This window comes from Elephas maximus, chromosome 1 (assembly GCF_024166365.1).
Source record: "Elephas maximus indicus isolate mEleMax1 chromosome 1, mEleMax1 primary haplotype, whole genome shotgun sequence".
NCBI lineage: Eukaryota > Metazoa > Chordata > Mammalia > Proboscidea > Elephantidae > Elephas > Elephas maximus.
In genome coordinates this window covers 100,178,578-100,201,890 of record NC_064819.1, presented here as the reverse complement: position 1 = coordinate 100,201,890, position 23,313 = coordinate 100,178,578, and the positions used below count along the sequence as shown (strand labels likewise).

Below are 23,313 nucleotides of genomic sequence, written 5' to 3'. Positions count from 1 at the left end.
CAGCTGGACCAGTGAGCAACATCATGATAAAGGTAGAAAAGATTGAAGTTGTCAAGGATTTCATTTTACTTGGATTCACAATCAACAGCTGTGGAAGCAGCAGTCAAGAAATCAGAAGATGCATTGCATTGGGTAAATCTGCTGCAAAGAACCTCTTTCAAGTGTTGCAGAACAAAGATGTCACCTTGAAGACAAAGGTGCACCTGACCCAAGCCATGGTATTTTCAATCGCATCATATGCATGTGAAAGCTGGACAATGAGTAAGGAAGACTGAAGAATTGATGCCTTTGAATTGTGGCGTTGGTGAAGAATATTGAATATACCATGGACTGCCAAAAGAATGAACAAATCTGTCTTGGAAGAAGTACAACCAGAATGTTCCTTAGAGGCAAGGATGGCGAGACTGTGTCTTACATACGTTGGACGTGTTGTCTGGAGGGATGAGTCCCCCAGTGGCTGCAACAATAAGCTCAAGCATTACAATGATTGTAACGGTGGCTCAGGACTGGGCAGTGTTTCGTTGTGTTGTGCGTAGGGTCGCTATGAGTTGGAACTGACTCAACGGCACCTAACAACACCACCACTACGAGCAATGTAGATCCATAAACATCAGGATTCCTTCTCTCTGTTTTGTTTCACCACCTCATCTACTTCAGATTTCAGCACCCCAAGGACACCTCCCTCTTACTTAGGGCTAGTTGTGTGCCAGGCACTATGTTAGGAGCCTCACATGCCTTAATTCTCATCATTCCTGCTAGGAAGATGTTATTATCCCCAATTTGCAGATAAGGGAAGGGAGGTTTGGAGAGAAGAAGTGATTCTGGCCTGGGGGGAAAGAGCATAGACTGGTTTCTGGCTTTGGTTCTACCATTTCACTAGCAAGCTGTTTAACTTCTCTGAGCCTGCGATTTGTGGCTTCAGAGTTATAAATGAGGCAACAGGTTTGAAGCACTGACTGTGGTGCTTGACTCCTAGGAGGTGTGAGTTTTCTGTAAAGACAGCTATAAAGCCAGAGGCTTATAATTGGAATACTGTATGGCAGCATTTAACAAAATAGAGAATAATGCTTATTCCCTTTGTCTTTGAAGTAGTCTACTCCTTGGAATTTATCCTAATGAAATAATTCAAAAGGAGAAAAACCTTTATGAACAAAGATTTGTTAAGTTACTCGTCATTTAATAGCATTTATGAAGATTTTCCTCTATGCCAGGTATGGTTAGACAGGCCCACTCTGTCACAGGGGCAATCAGAGCCATGTTGTTGTGTGCCATCAAGTGGATTCTGACTCATAGCGATCCTATGTGACAGAATAGAACTACCCCATAGGGTTCCCAAGGCTGACATTCATGATGTGAAAGCAAAGAATTGAAAATAGAGTAAACATCCAGGATTGGGGGGGTGGGTAGGTAAACAATAATGTATTAAGTTTATTGACTATTGTGTAAAACATTAAAAATTGTAATTTTGAAGAACACCTAGAAACACAGAGGACGATTTGATTGAATTAGTTTAAGAGGTAGTAAACTTATGTCTAGATGTTATGGAGGGTCCAGCTATTTTTAAAAGTGTGTATTTGGACAAAGATAAAGATAACGCAAAAATGAAAATAGTTTTATTAGTATGGTAGGATTTGGGGTGATCTTTGAAAAATTTATTTTCTCTTACTTGTGTTTCCCTGTAGTAAAAGAAAAAAGGGGGAGTATACTTAGGCTGTGGAAATGTCACGGAGTCTGGGAGGAGCCTGGAAAAGTTACTGTTCCACATTCGTGAATGTTCGCCCACCCATCATCTTGTTTCTTTTTCCCTGTAGGGCCATGTGAAACTTTCGGACTTCGGCCTTTGCACAGGACTGAAAAAAGCACATAGGACAGAATTTTATAGGAATCTGAACCACAGCCTCCCCAGTGATTTCAGTAAGTGTTGACAGTGGTGTTGGCCTTTTTGTCCCTTAAGTGGGCCTGGGAGAGCCATTCCCCTGGTAACCAAACTAAGCAGGACAGATTAGGAGAAGCACGTGTCTTCAGAGAATAAAAATGCCTTTCCAGGTTTGACTGACCTGTGTTGCCTGGTGAGGCAAGATGAGTGCTGCTGAGTGTGTTTAAGGCAGAAGTCAGAGTAAGCTTTATTTGGAGCTCTGCTGGGAAGGTTACTTGGGATGAATATGGGGCGAGCAAAAGTAGAAGTCCGGGGAACAGCTCCAGACTAGATTTACCGTAGGTGTTTCTTTCTATCATGGTAGAAAGAACCTTATCTTTAAGGTTCTTAAAGATACTTTAACTTGAGCACTATCAAACTATAGAAACTGTAATACCGGTCGTCTTAGAGAAGGCTGTGTAAAAAAACGTATCAGTTCAGCAGTCCTGGAAATACAACAATTACTACTCTTTGAAATTTGTGTTTGAGGAAATATGAATATTTTAGGTCAACTTTGGGACCTTTATTTCTGATATAGACTGAATGTCCTGTAGTTCTGATTAAGCTTTTCCATCTCCTGTCAGGCTATATGACCCACTTGGAAGTGCTATTTAATTAGAACTCTGTGGTGTGATTCTCTAAATTAAGGCTTGGAGTCTGTGATTTGGGCCTGTTGACTTGCTGGGAAATGTGTCATGATGAATTACTGATAGAATTACTGACAGAAAAGCAAGACTTCATGTAGCTTGAACCAGAGCCTGGACAAATAGTCAACCATTCCTGTCTGAACTTGGACTACAACTTGTTTTCTTTACTTTCAGCTTTCCAGAACATGAATTCCAAAAGAAAAGCAGAAACCTGGAAAAGAAATAGACGTCAGCTAGTAAGTAATACCTGTAGCTTCTGAAATACTACAAACCAAATAAGTTAAAAAAAGTATGTAAGTTTGTATTTGATAAGTGTTTGTAGCGTATCCCTTCTTGCGAGATTACTCTAATAGAACAGTGTCACTATGTTGGTAGCACCAAAAGGGATCTCCTGAAGGAGAGCAGGTACTAAGTTGCCTTGGTCATGACATTTTCAATGGATGACTTCACTCTGACCTTTTACATTGGTGACAACTCTTTTCTTCCCTGTTTGACGTTTTCTCTATTTTTATCATCATAAAGGGGTTATATAGTTAAGCTGAAGGACTCTCAGAATGAAACTAAATACAAATACCTACTTAGAGCTTGATGGTGGTGGTTCTCAAACTTTTACAGGTTTGATCCACTTAGGCAAGTCAAGACTCAGTTCTCCTGCCCCATACTTTCCTACTTTGCAGTGGAATAAAGAAATTGGTGATAAAAATTGGAGAGAAATATAAGGGAAATGCTTATTATTTATAAGTGTTTTTGAGTATATACACATATAAAATTATGCCCCACAAGCTTAAAAATAAGTGCTTTTATTGCACTTACCTTGATAATACATTGGAAGTTATTTAAACAGTACAAATTCACCAGTGAAGTATCACCATCTAGGCAGACTCTTATTCTTAACAAGAGCCGATTAGTTGGTTCATATCTGAAGTACAGCATACATTTCCTGATATTTAGTTGTTGGCAAATTACTGGCCAGAGATAATAAAAACGCTTATCACTACGTACTTCGGCTTTGCCAGAAACCCAGAGCAAATGAAGTTGATTGCGGTAAAGCTAAACTAACAGAGGACAGTGAGAAAGCAAGAAGCGCAGCAGCGGGAACCTGTGACTGAGAATGACGGTCATGCACAGATAAAACTTACGTGTAGACCGTGGCACGTCTCGTCTGCGTAGACAGTAGTAACTTGGCAGGTCTGCCAAATACTGTGCTTCAGCCAGACTTCTTACCAAAATACTGAGTGAGAGTTTTCTATAAACTCAAGTAACATGGTAATTTTAACTTAGAGTATAAAGAGTTAGTGCCTTTAATAACTCACATAGTAGTAGGTTGCTAGTAAGTAACTGCCATTCCTGTGTGAAATGGAAGCCTGTGAGATTGTTTAAGAAAGAATCAAAGGAAGGGCTTATATTTTTTAAAATTTATTTGAGGCCCATCAGTGGCCCTGAGCCCTGTGCTTTGAGTGTTAGGATTTTTGTGTCAGACCTGGTCCCTGGGAGAAGCACTAAGTTAAACCAGGCACCTTTGGAGATGCAGTAACTGAAATGAATCTTTGATGTCTTTTTCCAGAATTCACTTGGGGATACTTACGTTTGGTACAGTTAGTGACAACACAGTCTCCTTTCCTCAGGCCCTCTGATACCGTTCAGACATCTACATTCTGTATGTGACCGAAAACCTGTTTACATGGCTTGTTGAGGGTTAGGGAGTGTCGGAAGCAAATTTGGTCACATGCTTCTAGTGTGGCCCTCCGTGGAACAATAGCTCTCAACCTTGGTTGCACATCAGAATCACCTGGGGGACTTAAAAAAAAGGCTGATAGTTGGGTCCCAACTCCAGAGATTCTGATTGAGTTGGACTGGGGTATAATCTGGGCATCTGGCTTTTAAAAGGACTCTGGGTGATTCTCCTGCGTTGTCAAGGTTGAGACTCTCCACTGGGGAGACTGTTTTGAAAGGTAAGAAAAGCTTTTGTGATTTTTTTTTTTTTAAAAGCAGGCCAGGATTTAACCTTTGGTTACTGTTTGACATTTATTTTGTAGGTAATTAAGCTTAGGTGCCTTAAATTATCCTCATAATCTGGGACAAGCATTGTGCTTTTTGACACGCATCAGAGAGTCATGTCAGGCTTACTAGGAACTGCCTGTAGATCTACGAGGAAGGAGATTTCACCATTTCTAGGTTTGGCGTTAGCTAGATGGGCTTTAATAATTGAAAAGGTTTTTTCAAAAAAATCTAAATAAGCTAAGACCCTCATGCTGTGATTAAGGCCCTTGCTTTTTTATTCTGTCCACTAGACATGGAAAGATATTAAGGTCATCCTCATATTACCCCTTTTGATAAAACTTGAAGAAAATAATGCCACTTAGTCAGTATTCAAAGGAGCCCTGGTGGCACAGTGGTTAAGTGCTTGGCTGCTAATCAAAAGGTTGGCAGCTCGAACCCATCAGCTGGTTCATGGTAGAAAGATGTGACAGTCTGCTCCCATAAAGATTTACAACCTTGGAAACCCTGTGGGCAGTTCTACTCTGTCCTATACGGTCACTATGAATTGGAATTGACTTGATGGCAATGGGTTTGGTATCAGTCTTCAAAAAGTAAGTTAGCTGTGTTCCTTTGGCCTTTCAAAAGTGATCTCATTTGTCTGGTACCAAGATAAAAGTTGACAATTAGTTAATGCTTAATAGATACTCACTGCTCTGGGTTAAGCCTAACCTATGTAGTTGCTCATTTATCGTATTACTTTTCAGACTGTTGCGAAACGTTGGAAAACGTCGAGACTTTAACTTTATTCCTTGACTGCTTACATCATATTGTAATGTTTTAAATAGCTGCTGGTCCGGAGTAACCTTAGGCCCCAGTAATTGGTTAGGAAATAGGTATGAGTCTGCTTTAAGTTATTAAACCACAGAGGTGAGGGATGAAGTACACATAGGCATCCGACCGTTGTTAGGTTTTTCTTTTTTTAATTGTGCTTTAGGTGGAAGTTTACAACTCAATTTCTCAAACAAAAATTTATACACATATTGTTATGTGACTCTAGTTGCAATCCCTATAATGTGACAGCACACTTCCCCTTCCCACTCTGTGTCCATTCATCCAGCTCCTATCCCTTTCTGCCTTCTCATCCTGCCTCCAGGCAGGAACTGCCCATTTAGTCTTGAATATCTACTTGAACTAAGAAGCACACTTTTCCCGAGTATTATTTTATGTAGTTTTTTTGTTTGTTTTTAAAATGTAGAATTACAGAAGATGATTAAGTAGGAATTAAATTGCTTTATTTCCCCTAAATCTCTAAAATGATAAGACTAGAGCACATCGTGGGTTGAAATGACTGTCAACGAACCGGAAAGCTCTTTTAGAGTACAGCTGTAGTAGATACTGTAAATACCCAGAGAACAAAAGGAAAAAGAAAGGTACAGGATTTGAGGCATTAAAAGCTTGGAGTTGGAGGAAACACTGGTATGGAAAACAGAGGTTTGGGGAGGGGGAGTACCTAGATTAGGAAGGACCACCTTGCCCTGAAAGTGAAGTCAAATGAAAGTACACTCTTATGGAGGGACCCCAGGTCCCGGAGTGAGAGCACTGCCTACTCTTACATCCCAGTTTTGACCATGCTTGCTTTATATATGTATGCGAGTTTTTTTTTTTTAATTGTGCTTTAAGTGGAAATTTACAAATCAAGTCAGTTTTGTATGAGAGTTTTTTAATATCTTGTTATCTTGAAGGAATTATTTTCCTGTGGAGATAGATTTCCTGGTTTTGTAATATAAGTCTTTGAACAAATAGGATTTACTTAACACACAGCTTTGCTGGAGTAAGTCTAGTCTCTAAATTGAAGGGTGTCTGTAGTTCCTAACATTTACGATTAGAATGGAAATATTTCTTTGTCTTAGGGAGGGCCTAATCCGTGTGTTGGACCTTAAAGCTCTAAAAATCTAAAAAAAAAAATCTCGTGTTTATGTTAATATTTGTATCTAAAAGACAACAATGTACAATTATCTCTGGAAAAAAATGGATTCCTACCTCATAGTGTACACAAAAATTAATTCTAGGTGGACAATAAAACTTCTAAATTTTTAGAAGAAAATATAAGGCAATATGTTTGTGACCTTAGCATAAAGAAGGATTTCTTAAATAAGATACAAGAAGTACAAACTGTAAAACAAAAACTTGATTTATGCCACTACTGTGAAGGAAGACAATCTTGTGTATGTCAAAAGACAAAATGAAAAGACAACCACATGGTGCGACTACTTTGGAATTGCCTTACAGAGTTCAGGTGCACGCTACAACCCAGGAATTCTGTTCCTCCTTGCGTGCCCTGGAAAGTTTGCAGTTGTACACCAGGAGACGTGTATGAGAATGTTCCTTGCATTTTTTATAATAGCAAAAACCTGGAAGTGACCCAGTGTCTATCAACAGGAAAATGGTTACATTGTGGAGTAGAATATTTTACAGCAGTGAAAATAATTGAACTACAGGTACGCGTGACATCATGGATCAAATTTAGAAATGTAATGTTGAAGGGAAGAATCAAATAGCAGAAACCCTTATATAGAACGATACCATTTTTATAAAGTTCATGAATAAGCAAAATTATATATCATTTAGAGAGAGGTGGCAAAATTAAATTTCTTTTTCAAAGCAGAAAATGATAAAGATGAAATTCAGCATAGTGGCTAGGAAGAGCGGCCTAGGGGAAGGCACTGGAGAGGAGTACACGTGTAGCTTCAATGGTATTGGCAATATTTTGCTCTTCAGTTGAACTCATGGGTATTCATTTGCATTTTTCTACTTCATAGTTCCGTAAATTACACATTTTTTTGGCATATGACAAATATTACATCATTTAAAGAACCATAATAAAAATGCTAAGCCTCAGACTAGAAGAAGATATTTGCAATATATAAAACTTCAAAGGATTAGTGTTCCGAATTTACAGTGAAATTGTATGAATCAAAAAGTACAACTGAAAAAATTAATGGGCAAAGGATCTGAATGAGAATTCACAAAAAAGAAACCTGAATGGCTGATTGACGTATGAAACTGTTCAACCTAGAAATAAGAGAGTACACATTCAGACAACAAGGAGATTCCATTACATATTCATCAGATTGGTAAAAACTTTAAAATCTGACAAAACCAAGTGTTGGTAAGATACAGAGCATTAGGAGCTCACCCCCACTAGGGTAGTTAAAATAGGTATAACCACTTTGGAGGAGAACTGGAAGATTATCTGATTAAGTTGAAGATGCTCATAATTTAAGATCAGCAATACTGCTTCCAAGGAGGTATTACAAAAATGTTTTTTCAGGTGTTATTTGTAATAGTGGGACATGGAAGCAATGTAGGTGTCCATTTACAGGAGAATGGATAATGAAATTGTGACTTCCTCATATAACAGAATAGTGTAGTACAGAAGAGCAATGGGTGAGCTAGAGCTATATGAATAAATCTCAAAATCCTAATATAGCATTATAGACATGCATTACAGTAAGAAACCCTTCATTAAAACTTTAAATATATACAAAGTAACATGTTATTTAGGAGCCTGTTATTATGAGCTGTTCATATGAGACCAGCACAGCAACTTCAGGGGAGTGTGTGCCCCTCCATGGAGAAGGAAGAGGGGTCATATGGGGCAGAACTTTAATTGTTTTCGGTGTGTTTATTGCCTGTGCTTTTTTTCTGTATGTTTGTAATATTTCAGAATATTTTTTAAAAAGACAGCACAGCCCTAATTTTTAATTTTAAAACATACAACATTTAAAGCACCTAGATGAGAGCCTTACATGTGGTAAAACCTCATATGTTTAACACATTAGAGGGCTTTGATTGTACATCTTCCTAGTGTTTTGTAGCCCTGGTCTGTGAGAGTAAATTCCTGGAGGGTAGAAAGTATGCCTCTCAGAGCCATTTCTTCAAGTGAGTTATAAACCTTTGACCTAGCTTTTAATAGTAAAGCTTACCTTTTGGATTTTCTCAAATTAAAGAGTATATATGGTAGAAAGAGGGATGATTGAGAGCAAGGTATTTAATTTCCAGAATGGCTCTGATCACTGGTTCTGAGGCCTTGGGCAAATCCTGTAGCCGTTTTGGGCATCACATTTTTTTTAATCTACAAAGCTGGGCTTGCTAAGGTCTCCCTTGCAGAAGTTTTGTCAGGATGAAATAGGCTTATATGCACATATCCAAGAACAGAGCGTGGCACTTAATGGGTGCTCAGTAAATTATGGTACTAGTTGTTATGATAGAGATTTGGCGCAGTGAACTATGGGCTTTGGCTGTACTTAGGAGAAACCTCAGTAACAAACCGTCATTGTTCAGGCCGGAAAAGGAAGGTTCGCTGGCAGATCAGCTGGGCGTTAGCTACCGGGCAGTTGTACTTGTTTAGGTTGCGGGTGTCCCCAGGTGGTCTTGGCAGCCTTTAGCCTCTGAAAGGACTCTGGGCACCCTCTGCCTGCCTGGGCCTCTCTAACGTGTGGTACATGTTTCAGGCCTTCTCCACAGTAGGCACTCCTGACTACATTGCTCCCGAGGTGTTCATGCAGACCGGGTACAACAAGCTCTGTGATTGGTGGTCGCTTGGGGTGATCATGTATGAGATGCTGATCGGTAAGTTGCGTGCTTTCCGAGGACTTTTCTGTGCAGCCAGGGAAGACCCCAAAATTGATAGTTAGGATCCGTTTCAACTGGGGGTGGGCCAAGCATTTTTTTTCTCCCTTGCCTTTAAAAGTGAAGTTTCTTAGGTAGACAACTCTTGTCATCAAACGTATCCCACTAGATTCTCAGGTTTACTGGCATCCTGTGGTTGCTTTGTCGATCATTTATAATGTTTTTCTTTCATTTACTCTTTTGTCCTCTCCATCTAGCAATTCTTTTAGTCACTGGCATTTTTTAAACATCCGTTGTATGCCACACACTTTAACTGGGCATTGCGTTCTTCAGTTTACATTTCTAATTTGCTGTCCCCTTCCTCTCTCAAAGCCTTCAAAGCATGGAACCCTCTAACCCCTCTCCTCCTTGTTTGATGGTGTGTCTGTGTATTTAGGGGACATATCTGTGGGGGTGGCCATTGGCCAGCGAGTACTAAAATGAGTATATCCATGGTAGTACCGAGTGAACCTGTGTGGATGACTGGGTGTGGTATTTGGCTGTGTTGTCTTCAGGAACATTGGATGGATGCCTGTGGAGGTGGATGTACCCTGAGTGGAAGGCAGATGGGGTAATACTGTGTGTGAGTGCTTATCCTCTTGCCTAGAGTTGTCAAAAAGAGGCGTCGTAGTCTCTTTCAAAACCTATACTTTCTTCTGACTCAACTTGTTTAGCACTTTACCCATATAAGGATATCCCTAGAATGGAGTCTTCATAATGATGGTGTTTCATCCTTTCATTTCTAATCTTTGGGCACACTTATTCCTGCATCTGCAACTCTACTCCTGCTCTCCTTCCTCTCCCCAGCTCCAGCTGTTAGCTGACTCTGTAGTGGTACCGAGGCACACTTTGGGTTTAGGAGTTTGGGGAAAATAAAAGGTTGGTTTAGATGTTTTTTTGGGATGAGTGGAAATCCTGTCCCTGCCATGGAGGGAAGGCCATATAGAGGTATCCAGCAGCCATTAAAAAGATTATAAAATTGTATTCAGGAGAATAATCTCAGTCAAAGTTCTGGGGTGTAAAAGCTCCGAAGTTCCTTCTTTATTACAGGCTACCCACCTTTCTGTTCTGAGACCCCTCAAGAGACATATAAGAAGGTGATGAACTGGAAAGAAACTTTGACTTTTCCTCCAGAAGTTCCCATCTCTGAGAAAGCCAAGGATCTAATTTTGAGGTATCAGTCAGAGAATACCCCCAACCCAGCCTTTTTAACTTGAAGGAATCATTTTTTTTCTCTAAGTTTTAGTTATCTCTTGAGTCTGCCCCTCCTTCCTCCTATTCCCGCCCCTCCCCCTGCTTTAAAAAAAAAACAGAACGAAGACCTGTTGCTGTGGAGTCAATTCCAACTCATAGTGACCCTGCTGGACAGAGGAGAGCTGTCCCATAGGGTGTTTCCAAAGCTGGAATCTTCACAGAAGCAGACTGCCACATGTCTCCCATGGAGCTCCTGGTGGGTTCGAACCACTGACCTTTTGCTTAACCACTGAACCACCAGGGCTCCTTCCCCCTCTTTTAAAAGGTATTATTCCTTTTTTTTTTTCCTGAAGAGACTGTTTGAGGTTTGCTGAAAGACCTGTCTTTTCCAGATTCTGCTGTGAATGGGAACATAGAATTGGAGCCCCTGGAGTTGAGGAAATCAAAAGTAATTCTTTTTTTGAAGGTGTTGACTGGGAACATATCAGGTATATCCATATGAGAGCTTTCAGCATTATTTCAGAAAGTCTGTGGTTTGGCTAATACTAATTTGGAAGCACCATTATTGTCAAGCCAAGTAAGGGAAGAAAGCTTCTTAGGCATTTAGGTCTTTTCCTGATTCTCATTGATTCATGGTCAGGACTGGGAATTGGGCCTCCTGTCAGCCATGTGCTCTGGGGTCAGTTGAAGCCAGCAGCTGTTTGCAAAGTGAAATGGGATGTGGGTTTCACAGTGAAGGGAGCATCTAAGAAGCCTGTTGCCCTTGCTTTTGTCTAAAACTCCCCAGCTTCTCTATCACTGGGGACCCTCAGCAAGACTCTTCCTGTCCACAGGCTGGGGGCTGTCACTGGGAGATCGAGAAGGGTGAAAAGGAGTGGAAGAAGGATTGGGGTTGGGGGCAGCGTAGAGCAGAATGGAGATAGAGACATGGAGAAAGAAAATTGTTACGGTGGTAGAGTTCTGCCAACGGCAGTGAGAGCCTGGACACCTGCTGTGGCCCTAGGCCTTCTCACTCAGCATTTGTTGGTTGCTAAACAGAAGATGAAGTTTTCATTCATTTCATAACCATGTTGATTTTATCTTTGCATCCTTACTGCTGCTTTTTTAGCTACCCTCCTACTCATTGGCACCTCCAGTGGAAGGGCAGAGCCATAGACGAGGGAACACTTTGAGGTCCATTTTCTCTTCTTAGCAGACAGAGCAGGCATTCGGGGGAGTATAGTAACTTTGAATTTTAGTTTCTTATTATTATCCCTGTTTTTCTTCCTACCTATGCATGATTGAGTTACTTTTATTAGTTTGTGTGTAGTCAGTTGGCTCTCAGCTTGTCAGAGTCACAAGCTTTTTAAAGAAAAGAAATGCTACCTGCTGGTGAACAGTCTTCCCCACATCAAACCAGAGATCCTTTCTGGAGATAGACTTGATTAGTATGATCCATATGTTTATTAACCATGGTAATTTTTGGCGTGTCTGTTCTTGGCAGAGAAAGACCTGCTGCAATATCTATTGAAATCAAAAGCATTGATGATACCTCAAACTTCGATGAGTTTCCAGAATCTGATATTCTTAAGCCAACAGGTAATAATACCACCAATACCGCCTTCTGTTGCCTTCTAAGCACATTATTTCCCCCAATCAGGGTGGAGAACACGAAGAGGAACTTCTTTTCTTCGGATTCTTTTAGTATTTTTCCAGTGCTAATGCAGGGTAGTGGTGAGACCTTGTTGAATGGAAAATGAATAAAAACCCCATATTTAGACTGCTTAGCTGGTTGGGTAAGTCACAAAGATCAGTTTGTTGTTATTTTTTAAATTAAACGTTAGGTAACCCAAAATGACAGGAATGGGAAAATAAAACTTCAAAAAATATTTGTGAAGAAATACGAAATTCAAAAAATATAGGCAGGCAAATGTAAAAAAAATTCTTGGTGAAAAATAACCTTCCCCACATAGAAACTGTGGTACGTTCTTACCATTGGAGTAAGACAGTAAATCAACTCTCACATCTGTTTCTTTCCCAGTGGCCACAAGTAACCACCCCGAGAGTGACTACAAGAACAAAGATTGGGTCTTTATCAATTACACGTACAAGCGCTTTGAAGGCCTGACTGCTCGGGGGGCAATACCTTCCTACATGAAAGCAGCAAAATAGTACTCTTGATATGGGATCTTGAGCAGAGTTCTTCATACAACGTCACAGTTTTCCTCTTACACACTTTCAAAAGAGCTTCCAAGAAGTTTTATGAAACTCACCAGTTGCCATGGTAAAGTCTCCTGAAACGTGATAGTAAGTGGATTCTCTTCCATGGTGCATCTGAAAACTTTAAGAACAAAGACAACTATTTCTACTACATCAGCCATATATAGCTGGTCTGCTTCTTTAGAAGCTTCATGAGCCAATTTGATAGGTATTCAAAACAAAACACAACAAAAAACAAACTTATGTTTTCCTAAGTTCAACAGAATGAAGGGGAAAAACAGCCATCATCCAGCATCATTGGGATTGTAACGTATACTTGTCAGATATCAGCCAGTTCCTGTGATTTTGTGATGTGTTATCCGCCGAGCCTACCGAGTATTTTTTTTTTTAATAGTTAAAGTCCCATAGTACTATGGAAATAAAGCAATAATAGTACTAAGGAGATAAAGCAGCCAGCATTCTGGCTGAAGGAAATGATCCTCCATCCTCTGAGGGGGTGGCGATGGTAGCTTCTCCCCATACCTCGGCCTCTGGCGAGTGGCTGTTTTTATAGCCTCCCTTCATGGTGCACTTTATTTATGGTACTAGGATAAAGACCCTGAATCCACTGATATATGCCCTTCTCCCATCTGAAATGCTCATGCTGCTTTTCTGAGTGTTGATGGGCGGGGGGAGGATACTAGCTTGGTGCACTGTTGCTCAAGAAGGCTCAAAAAGCCACTGGGTATTGCCAAGGAGTCTTGGACCATGTGGAAAACCCAAACTTTTTCTTCACGGCTGCATCGGAAAATCCCTAAGGCGAATGTTGCTGTGGTCCAGCAGTACCCACAAGCGTTGCCAACAAGAACTCATTTCTCACACAAGGAGAGCCCAGGCAGAGGCAGGAAGCCTGGGACACTTGGCTGAGGTGCTTGCTGCTCCTGCTTCTGCAAAGCCTCCCACACCTCCTTGGGAACGGTGAAGGAACCAGCCCAGTACAAAGTGCAGAGCCGGCCACCAAGTCCTTAATCCTTGGTGCAACTGTGTTTTCTCTTCTCTTGGTATTTCTCCTCCCCTAACTTTAAGTAACCATTTTGCCTTGGAATCATGATTGAATTTTTTTTTCCTTTGCAGATGCCTTTCTGGGGGATACTCCTCCCCACCCTAAGGGGTCGCCTGCAGCTTGGGCCTCTGCTGCAGCGTTCTTTCACAAAGACCCTCTGAATTTTAGCACAAAGTGCCTTCTCTTTCACAGCTGCCACCACCTCTAGGGGAATTGTGCTGTGTCAGAAAAGTGTGGAGGCTCCATTTTAATGCATTATTACTTTTTTTTAAGTTTTAATAACTCTTAAAGCATCATTTGCACCTGTGTTGGTAACTTTGCCTGTTGCAGAGAGTCATGGCCAAGCGACAACTGGGAGACTGCTTTCTGCCAGGCTTGAGGTTGTTAAGTCAGCTTTGAAAGGAAAGTATGTCCTAGCTTACATCTTAGAGGAAGAAAAAAGAATGGTAGGGAAGGTTAACTCTGGATGAAGGTAATGTGTTTGCCCCTTAATCTTTCATTCATTGCCTTTTAGTGAAAAGGAAGTAAATGGGATTCTTTTGTGTAACTTTGTAGTCTTTTTGTATTACCAAATAGTCAGGTTTTGACCTCTGGGTGTGTTGCAAGAGTGTGTGGTAAGCATGGGTAGAGAGAAGTAGCTGGAGTGGTAGTCAAGTCTGTGTGTGGGGGAGTGGCAGGGATAATTTGTTTTAGGGGAAAATGCCCGCATTTTAACTTTAAAACTTCTGAATAAACTGTATGAAAACAGTAGTGGAAGTGTGTTTTTAAAGCCATTTAGCTTGTAATTCAAAGAGCACCGTGCTGGTAGCTTTTTTTTAACCCCATTGTCTGTAAACCAGGGGCACACTGCATCACTATCTTCATGGAAGGTGCTTCTTTTCTGACTCAGGCAAGCTGGACTGGGCTCTTTTGTTCCCAGGAAGCCAGTCTTCTGGACTGCTGTCCATGTAAAGAGACTGATGTTAGTCCCACACGCTTGAGGCAGTGGGCCCTCCCCTTGCCCTTGCAGTAAGACCAAGAGGAGACAGCTGACATGTGCTGTCACCTGGTGGACTCTTTGTACAGCCGTTTCCAGCCCAGCCCCCTTTTTTTCCCATCCTGGGGTCAAGTAGGTATCTCACGAGCTCACAGGCTGGGACTTCTCAGCCCTCCCAGCCCACCAGAGCAGGGTTCTGTCTCTGAGGTATGTAATGGAGAAGTCCTGTTGTGTCCCACTTAGTCCCTTTTCTGGCTGGGAGAGGAGCCTCAGACGCAAGAAGAGGGGTGTCAAAGACCACAGAGGGTAGGAGCCATAGGCAGAGGGAAGCTAAATCTAGCCAGAGTAGGTAATGTCTTTTCAAGGCTTATGGGTCCCAAGAAACATGTTGAGAAACAGAGGCTCAGTGTTGATATTGTTCACACATAACTCCTTCCTCCAGTTGGGGGAGTTAGAAGATGATAGAACTGAAACTACCACTTACTAAAATGAAAGTGGGTACTGAATGTCATTCAGTCTCTTCTTGATTCAGGACTACATTAGAATATTATTCAGGACTAATACTCAGGTTTGAAACATTCTAAATATTCAGGTTCTAGTCTGACAGGTTGCTAATTTCAGAACTCATCCCTGTGGCACAATAGAAGTCCCCTGCCGTCAACTTCTCATGCGTTTTCTCTGAATCATTTCCTTGGAAAGCACATTCCTGAATCACCCTGTCCCGTTTGGCCTTCCTGGACCTATGTGTATAACTCAAATTACACTTTAAATTGAATTCAGAAGGATTCAGTGAATGATACTTTCATTTCTTAGGTAGCATTTGTATCTCTGGATTGCTCTATCAAATATCAAAGCCAACTTTGACTTCAGAACAGCTTCCAAGATCCTTTTTCAGACAAAAACATCTTGCCCAAATGACATTTACGCACCTATAATGTACTGAGCTCAATATCTCATGCTCTGGGATGCATTAGGGAGCCTGCTGTGGCTCTGAACTACAGATAGGTTTGAGGAGAGAACACCCACCAAGTGGCTTAATAGAACGCAGCACCAACTGAAAAGTTACTGTATTTGTGTACTGACAAGCCAATCCAGAGTTGTGAGGGGCTTAGGAAGCTTCCTGGATGTTTTTATTTAAGTAGCAGTGATTTGGCAGAGGGAAAAAAAGTGAGCCCAGAATTTTGGAGGCTGGTCTGGTGCTGTGGATAAGGGGATGGAGTTAAAACTATTTGTCTTAGTCATCTAGTGCTGCTGTAACAGAAATGCCACAAATGGATGGCTTTAACAGAATTTTATTCTCTCACAGTTTAGGCTAGAAATCTGAAATCAGGGTGCCAGCTCCAGGAGAAGGCTTTCTCTGCCAACTCTGGCAGAAGGTCATGGTCACCAATCTTCCCCTTGTCTAGGAGCTTCTTAGTGCAGGGACCCCAGATCCAAAGGACACGCTTTGCTCCGTGCTCTGCTTTCTTGGTGGTGGGAGGTCCCCGTTTTTCTCTGCTTACTTCTCTCTCTCATATCTCGAAAGAGATTGATTCAAGATACAACCTAATCTTGTAAATTGAGTTCTGCCTCTTGAAGATAACTGCCTCTAATCCTGCTTCACTAACATGATAGAGGTAGAATTTAGAACACGTAAGAAAAGCACACCAAGTGACAAAATGGTAGACAATCACACTGTACTGGGAATCATGGACTAGCCAAATTGTTACACATTTTTGGGCGACACAGTTCAATCCATAACAGTATTACTTTGTGGAGAATGCGGTAAGGAACACTCTGCAATCACTTCTGTTACTTCCTCATTTCCCTCTCCCACTACAACTCACTCCAGTCTAGTATCTCTCCCATGTGCGAAAACATGTTAGTATTCATTATCCCATGTATATAGTAAATTTTTATAATCATTCCTCTGGTCACCAGTATCTTAACTGCCTTATCCACTAGATTCTCTTCAGTCTTCATCTTACTTGATTAACCTGCTATACTTGACACTGTTGACTTTTTATACTGTCCTCCCACCTCTCTGACTTCCTTCTTGATGACTGCTCTGTCCACTACCTAAATGCTGGTGCTGCTTGGAGCTCTCTGCCTTTGCTCTCTTGTCACTTATGTGATCTCTTGGTGGCTTCAACTATCACTTCTGTGGTGAGGTCTTCAAAGTCCTTCTGACCGACCTCGACCCCTTCCCTGAATTCTAGATTCCATACAGCCAAGTGCCTACTAGAAATCACCATCTGGACAAGGCCTCCTACAGGCTCAAACTGAAGACCAAATGGAACTCCTCTTGCCCCCATAGCCTTTTTTCTAGCTCATTCTACCCAGTTGTCCAAGGCAGAAACCTTAGAGCCTTCTTACATGTACCATCAAACTCCAGGGTATGGCCATCCTTTCTACCAGTGCCTTCATCATTTCTTGCTGAGTCCATTGCAGTGGTCTCTTAGCTGACCATCTTATCTCTGGTCTTTTTCCCTGTTTAAGCGTGTCCTCCTCACTGCTGCCAAGAAGTTCTTTTAAATTTCAAGTCTGATCATGTCATTCTCCCCATTAGGGCTCCCAGCAGTTTACATAGTACAGTCTGAACACCTTTGTCTGAGCTGCAAGAGTCCTTCCTTATTCTGGCATGGCCTTATCTCCTTGTCACCCAAGCAATCATGTCACTTTTACATCACTGCTCATATAGTCTGCCTGGAACATCTCCCCTCACGCCGTGGAACCAAACCGCCTAGTATTTGTCCTTCACAGTTTGGCTCATGCATAACTTCTAGAAGCCTTCTGTGAACTCTTCTACTCCTCACAGCAAAAACTGGTTATCCCTTTGGGTTTCCTGAGTGACCTGGACTGTTCATATGTCTTTCTGCTCCATATGATTATAAAAGACCCTTGAAGGAGGAGCTGATGGCATGTATCTGTGGCCAAACAATGCTTGGCACAAAATACTCAACATAGGCCATCTGTCTTCAGGATGTGTTGTTCTTATCCCTTGTGCTGTCTGTCTGATAAAGGGAGGCCTGTTTGGGAGGTGCAGGTTGGCTTTTAGCACCCTTTGAGGTGGTCACTGTTACCAATAAGCTCCCAGGCTAAGCGCACTGAGGAAGCCCAGCAGACAGTTGACTGGAGGAGGGCAAAATCCTAGAGACCAAGGAATGGGCAAGAGGCTCTCCCAGTGTTTCCTGGGTGCGTGCCAGGACTGCACCTTACCTTAACCTACCTTTCATTTCTGTCATTGTTCCTCACTTGCTTCAAACCACAACTAGATGTTCATGGCTTCCCTACCCTTCTGAATTTGGCCCTGTGGAGTCCCATTTAGTTGGATTTGAGGAACTATGGGCATTCAAGGGACCCTGAATGCAGGTTAACCAGGACCTTGAGAGAAGACTGCCCATAAAGGGCTCTGGTACCTGTAAGTTATAAAGTACCACCAGGGTGGAAAAGCACACGCAGGCTCACGGTAGGCCCCATATCCCCTTTAGGGAAGGCAGAGGCTCTGTCCTGGGCAATCTGGGTACCACCTCTTTAAGTCCGTTTTAACATCTTCTGATTTTCTACTAAAAAACAGTACAGACACAAAAATGATAACACTTTAATTATAGAAAAAGCATCCCACATACAGGATTTCGTAAACACTGGTAGGTGAACAAGTGCAATTTTAAAAGTAAATACAAAGTAAAAGGCAAAACCTACAGGCATTTTGCATTTAAGAAAAAATGTAATGTTCTACTGAAGAGGGGATCCCACCCAGGGCACAAATGTGGCTCGCTCTTTCAGGAAGGCATCAGATTTGCTTTCTGGGCCCACTACGCCTATGTTAATTTCAAAATGACGGCAAGAAGTGGCGTTGAACAAATTACTAAAACCTCTTGATTCTTAACTTTCTACTGACACTTGATTAAAAATTAAAACTTCCTTTATAACAGAGTTTTAGTTAAGCCTGTGTGCTAGATAAGTATTTATTTAAAGAAGGACCCCTTGGAACACTATTTGCAACTATACCTACCCTTCCCGGGCTTACTCCAAAGTACTTTCATAGACCTGTATACACTAGCTATCACACTGCTTTCTTGGGCTTTAGTTTAAAATAATATTGGCTATTGCATATTGTGGAAACCCTGGTGGCGTAGTTGTTAAGTGCTACAGCTGCTAACCTAAAGGTCGGCAGTTCGGATCCACCAGGTGCTCCTTGGAAACTCTATGGGGCAGTTCTACTCTGTCCTATAGGGTCGCTATGAGTCAGAATCGACTCGACGGCAACGGGTTTGGTTTTTTTTTTTGGTTATTGCATATTGTACGGTAAATCCAGCTACTTTCTATCTTCCTTCCTCTTTTTGCTGTCACTCTTTATATACTTTTCCTCCACTTTGTAGAGACCATGAAATAACTTGACACATTTAGCACTGTCTCCTTGCCCTCTCCCCAGCTCCTCATAGGCTAATATTTCCTAATCAAGTACACATGATACAATACACACACAGATTCTGAGCCTCGAATTCAGGTTCATCTTGGTTTGCTGAGATGCCTCTGAGTAAGATATTCTGGGTAAAACCATTTTCTTAAAAAAAAGTTTCTGTATAAACAGCCTGGCTTATTTATTTAGGCACTTAGGAAAAACACCAAACCTGATTTCCACTTTTTTTTTTTAACTATTATGAGAGCATCTCTTGCCTCAGCTGGCCAGTAACTGACTTTGAAGGGAATAACCACAGCCCAGCCCTTGTCCACATGAGGACTGAGAAGTCCTGCCATTGCTGAAATGTCCTGGCTAAGTGGACCCACCCCACTGCAGTGATGCTGGGCTCCAGGCTGGGACGAGGGGTTTCCCTCAAGTCACTATCACCCAGGTGACATTGGCAGAGGTTTAGTGCCACAGATTCCCAGCTCACTCAACCCCCCTGGGTTGGGGCTAAGAGCATGTTAACGCAAACTGGGGAAAAACAAGACCTAGTTCTTGAAAGCCTGAGAAAATTATTTACATAGAACAAAGTGTCAGGTACACGCCATACTTTCATAGCTGTCTTTTTACCAATGCAAGGGCTAATTAGTGTTAGCCCTGGAGTGTTTACACTTAATGTTAACAACATGTAAGCTGTATACTTGAGGGGAAGTTATACATACCAAAAAAACTCATGAGGAAAGTCATAAAATACATAAGCATTAGATAATTCAATTCCTTTGCAATGGCATGGAAGTCCACAGAGAAGGGTAAAGGAACCACCATTAAACAATTACTGGGCTGGCCAACTGCTAGTTGGTATGAACGAGGTGCTGGTAAGGTCAACGCCAAACCGAAACTCAAATATGAGTCAAGAGTTTCACATGAACAAAAACTACCCCCTGGCTACAACTTACCCCCTTAAACCCTGACCATCAGCCTTGCAAACGGAAGTCTACGGTTATCAGAAGACCTCTAGGTGTGGAATGGCTCACTTTAACCCCTATTTCCCTCTCTGAGTAAGGAACAGAACCTTGACTGCCACTGTAACGCTGGTCACATGCACAGAGAACACATTTCTTAAGAAAACTTTCTTCAAGCTTGGAAAAAATATCCTGCCTTTATCTTTGGAGAATTCTAACTAGGGGAATCATAAAGTGGAATCAAGTAGTTTGCCCTATAGTATCTTACAAAAATGGAATTTAAGAAAACCAAAGTCATCCTCTTAAAGAATCTGAAAGGAACTACGTCTCTTCCCAATCTGTGGTGAGTAAATACCCTGGATGGGTGACTGGGAGGCCAACTTATAACACAAAATGGGAGGTAACCTCAAAACACATCTGGCTTTTACTGTTCAGTTCCTAGACTATGAAGGCATTCACCCGTCACCATACCCATACAGGGGTGCTGCCCATCTCTTAAGCCAACTCTGCTGTTAATAGCCTGGGAGACATCAGAGAAAGGTGGCTCAGTACTATGGGGCTTGGGGAGAGCAGTCTGAGGTCTTCTACCATGCACTGTTAACAGAAAGATCAAAATTTACTTGGGCCTAATTTCCCTTCGGTTCACCTTTCCTTTGAAGGATAACATTGGTATTGTTTTCTTAGTGTTTAAGTGGCTGATGGGCTATTTCAAAAACTGAAATGTATTGATGTCCAGAAAAATTCCACGGTATGAAAAGAATATTCAAAGAAAAATCTCCATACCAGGACAGCCTGCGCAGGTGACATTTCCGCACTGAGCCTTCAGTGGGGTGCCCCCTCCCTTGAGCTCCTGTATTTCCATTGAGTACTTGTAGGACATTTCAGCCCACAAACTAAAAGCCTTTAAACCAAGTCTAAGGTCTCCCAGGCACACGCACAGCATTGTGCCGCACAGGGCCCAAGACCGATGGCTTCACGCGAGGTTCCAAACCAGGATAATTATTACAGTGGCTTGATTTGGAGAAGTTCTTCTACTTGAGTTGTGAGTTTCTCTCCAAATGAGGAATCTGTTAGGCTTAAAAACCTTGAAACTCAGTAAGTTTTATAAGCATTGTTATGCCATCACCCTCCCTGCCAAAGAATCTGTTGATGTGGTTTTGGATTGGGTCGCTGCATTAATGAAAAACAAAACTGATTTTAAAATCTTAAGAATCTCCTTTTGGACATTTTGGATGAGTGCCTTGTTCTCCCCAGATAAAATCTGGGTGCAGGAACCACTAGGAATGGCTTCCTTATCAACCTCTAATGACCACCCCATCAGTGCCTGCTTTCAGGAGACAGAGATTCTCTCCTTTTAAGTTTGGTCCCTTGCTACAAAGTGATTTGCCTGGTATGAAACCAAACAAAAATCCAAGAACTGTGTGTAAAGGATGAGGATTGTTTTGCTGACTATGAGGCAAGTGGAGCCTGCCTTTCCTGCTTTTGCAGTTATTCCAAGACTCAGTGAACAGCACCAGACCCAAATGTCTCAAGTTCCCGGAGCTGCTGCAAAGCTGGTAGCTTAATTACTGGTGCTTCTTCACCTCCTGCTGGAGGCGTGAACGTAAAAGAACACATATTAATTACGAGAGAAAGGGAAAGGATAGGGGAGAAACATGTCCCCTACTCAGAGTGAGACAAACCATGGGGAGGATGGGGTGCGGGCATCCCAGACAGAGAAATACTCCAAAAAGGAGTGGGCCCACGCTGGCCCTAATCCTGAAAGTCATTAGACGCCATCTGAGAAAGGGGGGCGTTCAGCCGGTCAAGTTCATCCACCTGGGGTGGGTGGTGCATTAGTATCTCCTGGTCCTCCAAGACATCCTCTCCAGCAGCTACCAAATTGGTGAGGGATTTGCTTCGAACACACTGGAAATCCACGTGGCGACTCTTTCCTTCTTCCTTTTCCCATGACATCTGGATGAAGGGGCGCTGCACGTAATTGTAGATTACTTCAGACCTGCCACCAGGTCTTCTCTTAATCTTTTCCTTACAGGTAGGATAACCTGAAACAGTGAAAAAGGCCCGGTTTCATGACTCTGGAAAATTGCTCACTCTGGCACCTGTACTGGAGCTGTGGCTGCTGACCAAAAGGTCAGCACTTCGAATTCACCAGCCACTCCTTGGAAACCCTATGGGGCAGTTTTCTGTCCTACAGGGTGACTATGAGTTGGAATAGACTTGACAGCAACAGGTTTGGTTTTGGTGCCCATACTGTCTTTTTCCTACCCACATCAATTTCCTCCCAAACCCAAAGACTTCACATGAAAACTACTTGGGAAGCTAACCGGTTACCAATCCCTGCCCTTCCAGCTCCAACTATCTACATGCTTCCTTCCCTCCTGCTCAGGCTAATAGGTCTTGTCCCTAACCCACTAGTCCCTAACAAATAAAATAGAAGGAGCTAATTAAAGCTAGGGAAGTAACAAGAATTCTATCCCTCTAATGGAAGGGGAAGAGAAGCCCCTTAATCATTTTAGGAGTATCGTTACTGGCAGTAATACCACAGAATAAAAATCCCACCAGGGCATGGCTATTTCACTCCTCTTAATTCTGCTGCCTAGAGGGTCGCTATGAATCTACTCACTCAACGGAACAGGTTACAGGGCATAGTGTGTGGGGAAATGTGGAATGTGTAAGGAAATGTGGAATGTTTAGGCTAAAAAAACAGCGATACTGCCTGAAAAATCTTAAAGGTTGTGACAGGGAAAAGAAACCTTAAAAGAGTAGCTTCAGAGGCTAGAACTAGAAAGGCAGAGGAGGGAGGCAGTAGTTATCCATGAGATGTTTGGAAGAACGTTCTAATGGCAGAACACTTTGATGGTCTGCCCTGGGAAATGAAGGATCCCTATTAACCTGTGCCTGGGGTTTCCCAGGAGTCAAGTGAAGGACACAGTAGAAGGTTATTAAATGGATGATCTTAGAATCTCTTCCAGCTTTAAATTCCAACCTAAATCAGACACAGTAAAGGTCTGATGAGTTCTGCGGGCAATAGTGAGGCAGCATGAGTAGCAAAACACAAGAGTCAAAGACACGATGCGGGGTGAGAGGGAGAGACCAAGGTCGCTTCAGCACCCTGCAAGAATCAGTCTCTGAGACCCTTCTATGGGCCTGGGGACCACAGGTTGGGAGCCATTGCTCAAGATGATCTGAAGTAGTTCTGTAAATATATCCAGATGTTCCTCAAAGGTATGTAGTGGAATAATGACAAATTTTGAGTTCTCAACCTGTAATTTTTAGAAGGACCCATTTAGATCTCAGAAACACCCTCACCAAGATTGCTGGCAGAACAGTCCTCCCG

The 23,313-nt window shown here is 42.1% G+C and overlaps 2 protein-coding genes across 8 annotated transcripts in view; one reads left to right on the top strand and one right to left on the bottom strand.

The window, feature by feature from the left end:
• The window catches only part of STK38 (serine/threonine kinase 38), a 66,516-nt gene extending 52,121 nt beyond the window's left edge, over positions 1 to 14,395 (top strand). For all 4 annotated transcript variants that reach the window (XM_049890689.1, XM_049890698.1, XM_049890676.1 and 1 more), the window contains 7 exons: positions 1,812 to 1,914; positions 2,737 to 2,798; positions 9,057 to 9,174; positions 10,264 to 10,387; positions 10,800 to 10,895; positions 11,891 to 11,985; positions 12,428 to 14,395. In XM_049890689.1, the coding sequence (XP_049746646.1) occupies positions 1,812 to 1,914; positions 2,737 to 2,798; positions 9,057 to 9,174; positions 10,264 to 10,387; positions 10,800 to 10,895; positions 11,891 to 11,985; positions 12,428 to 12,558 (729 nt within the window). In that variant the 3' untranslated portion in view covers positions 12,559 to 14,395. The remainder of the gene's footprint in view (positions 1 to 1,811; positions 1,915 to 2,736; positions 2,799 to 9,056; positions 9,175 to 10,263; positions 10,388 to 10,799; positions 10,896 to 11,890; positions 11,986 to 12,427) is intronic.
• Positions 14,396 to 18,188: 3,793 nt separating this feature from the next.
• KCTD20 (potassium channel tetramerization domain containing 20) overlaps positions 18,189 to 23,313 on the bottom strand; it is a 44,487-nt gene continuing 39,362 nt past the window's right edge. For all 4 annotated transcript variants that reach the window (XM_049890731.1, XM_049890754.1, XM_049890746.1 and 1 more), the window contains one exon: positions 18,189 to 22,018. In XM_049890731.1, coding sequence (XP_049746688.1) covers positions 21,726 to 22,018 — 293 coding nt within the window. In that variant the 3' untranslated portion in view covers positions 18,189 to 21,725. The remainder of the gene's footprint in view (positions 22,019 to 23,313) is intronic.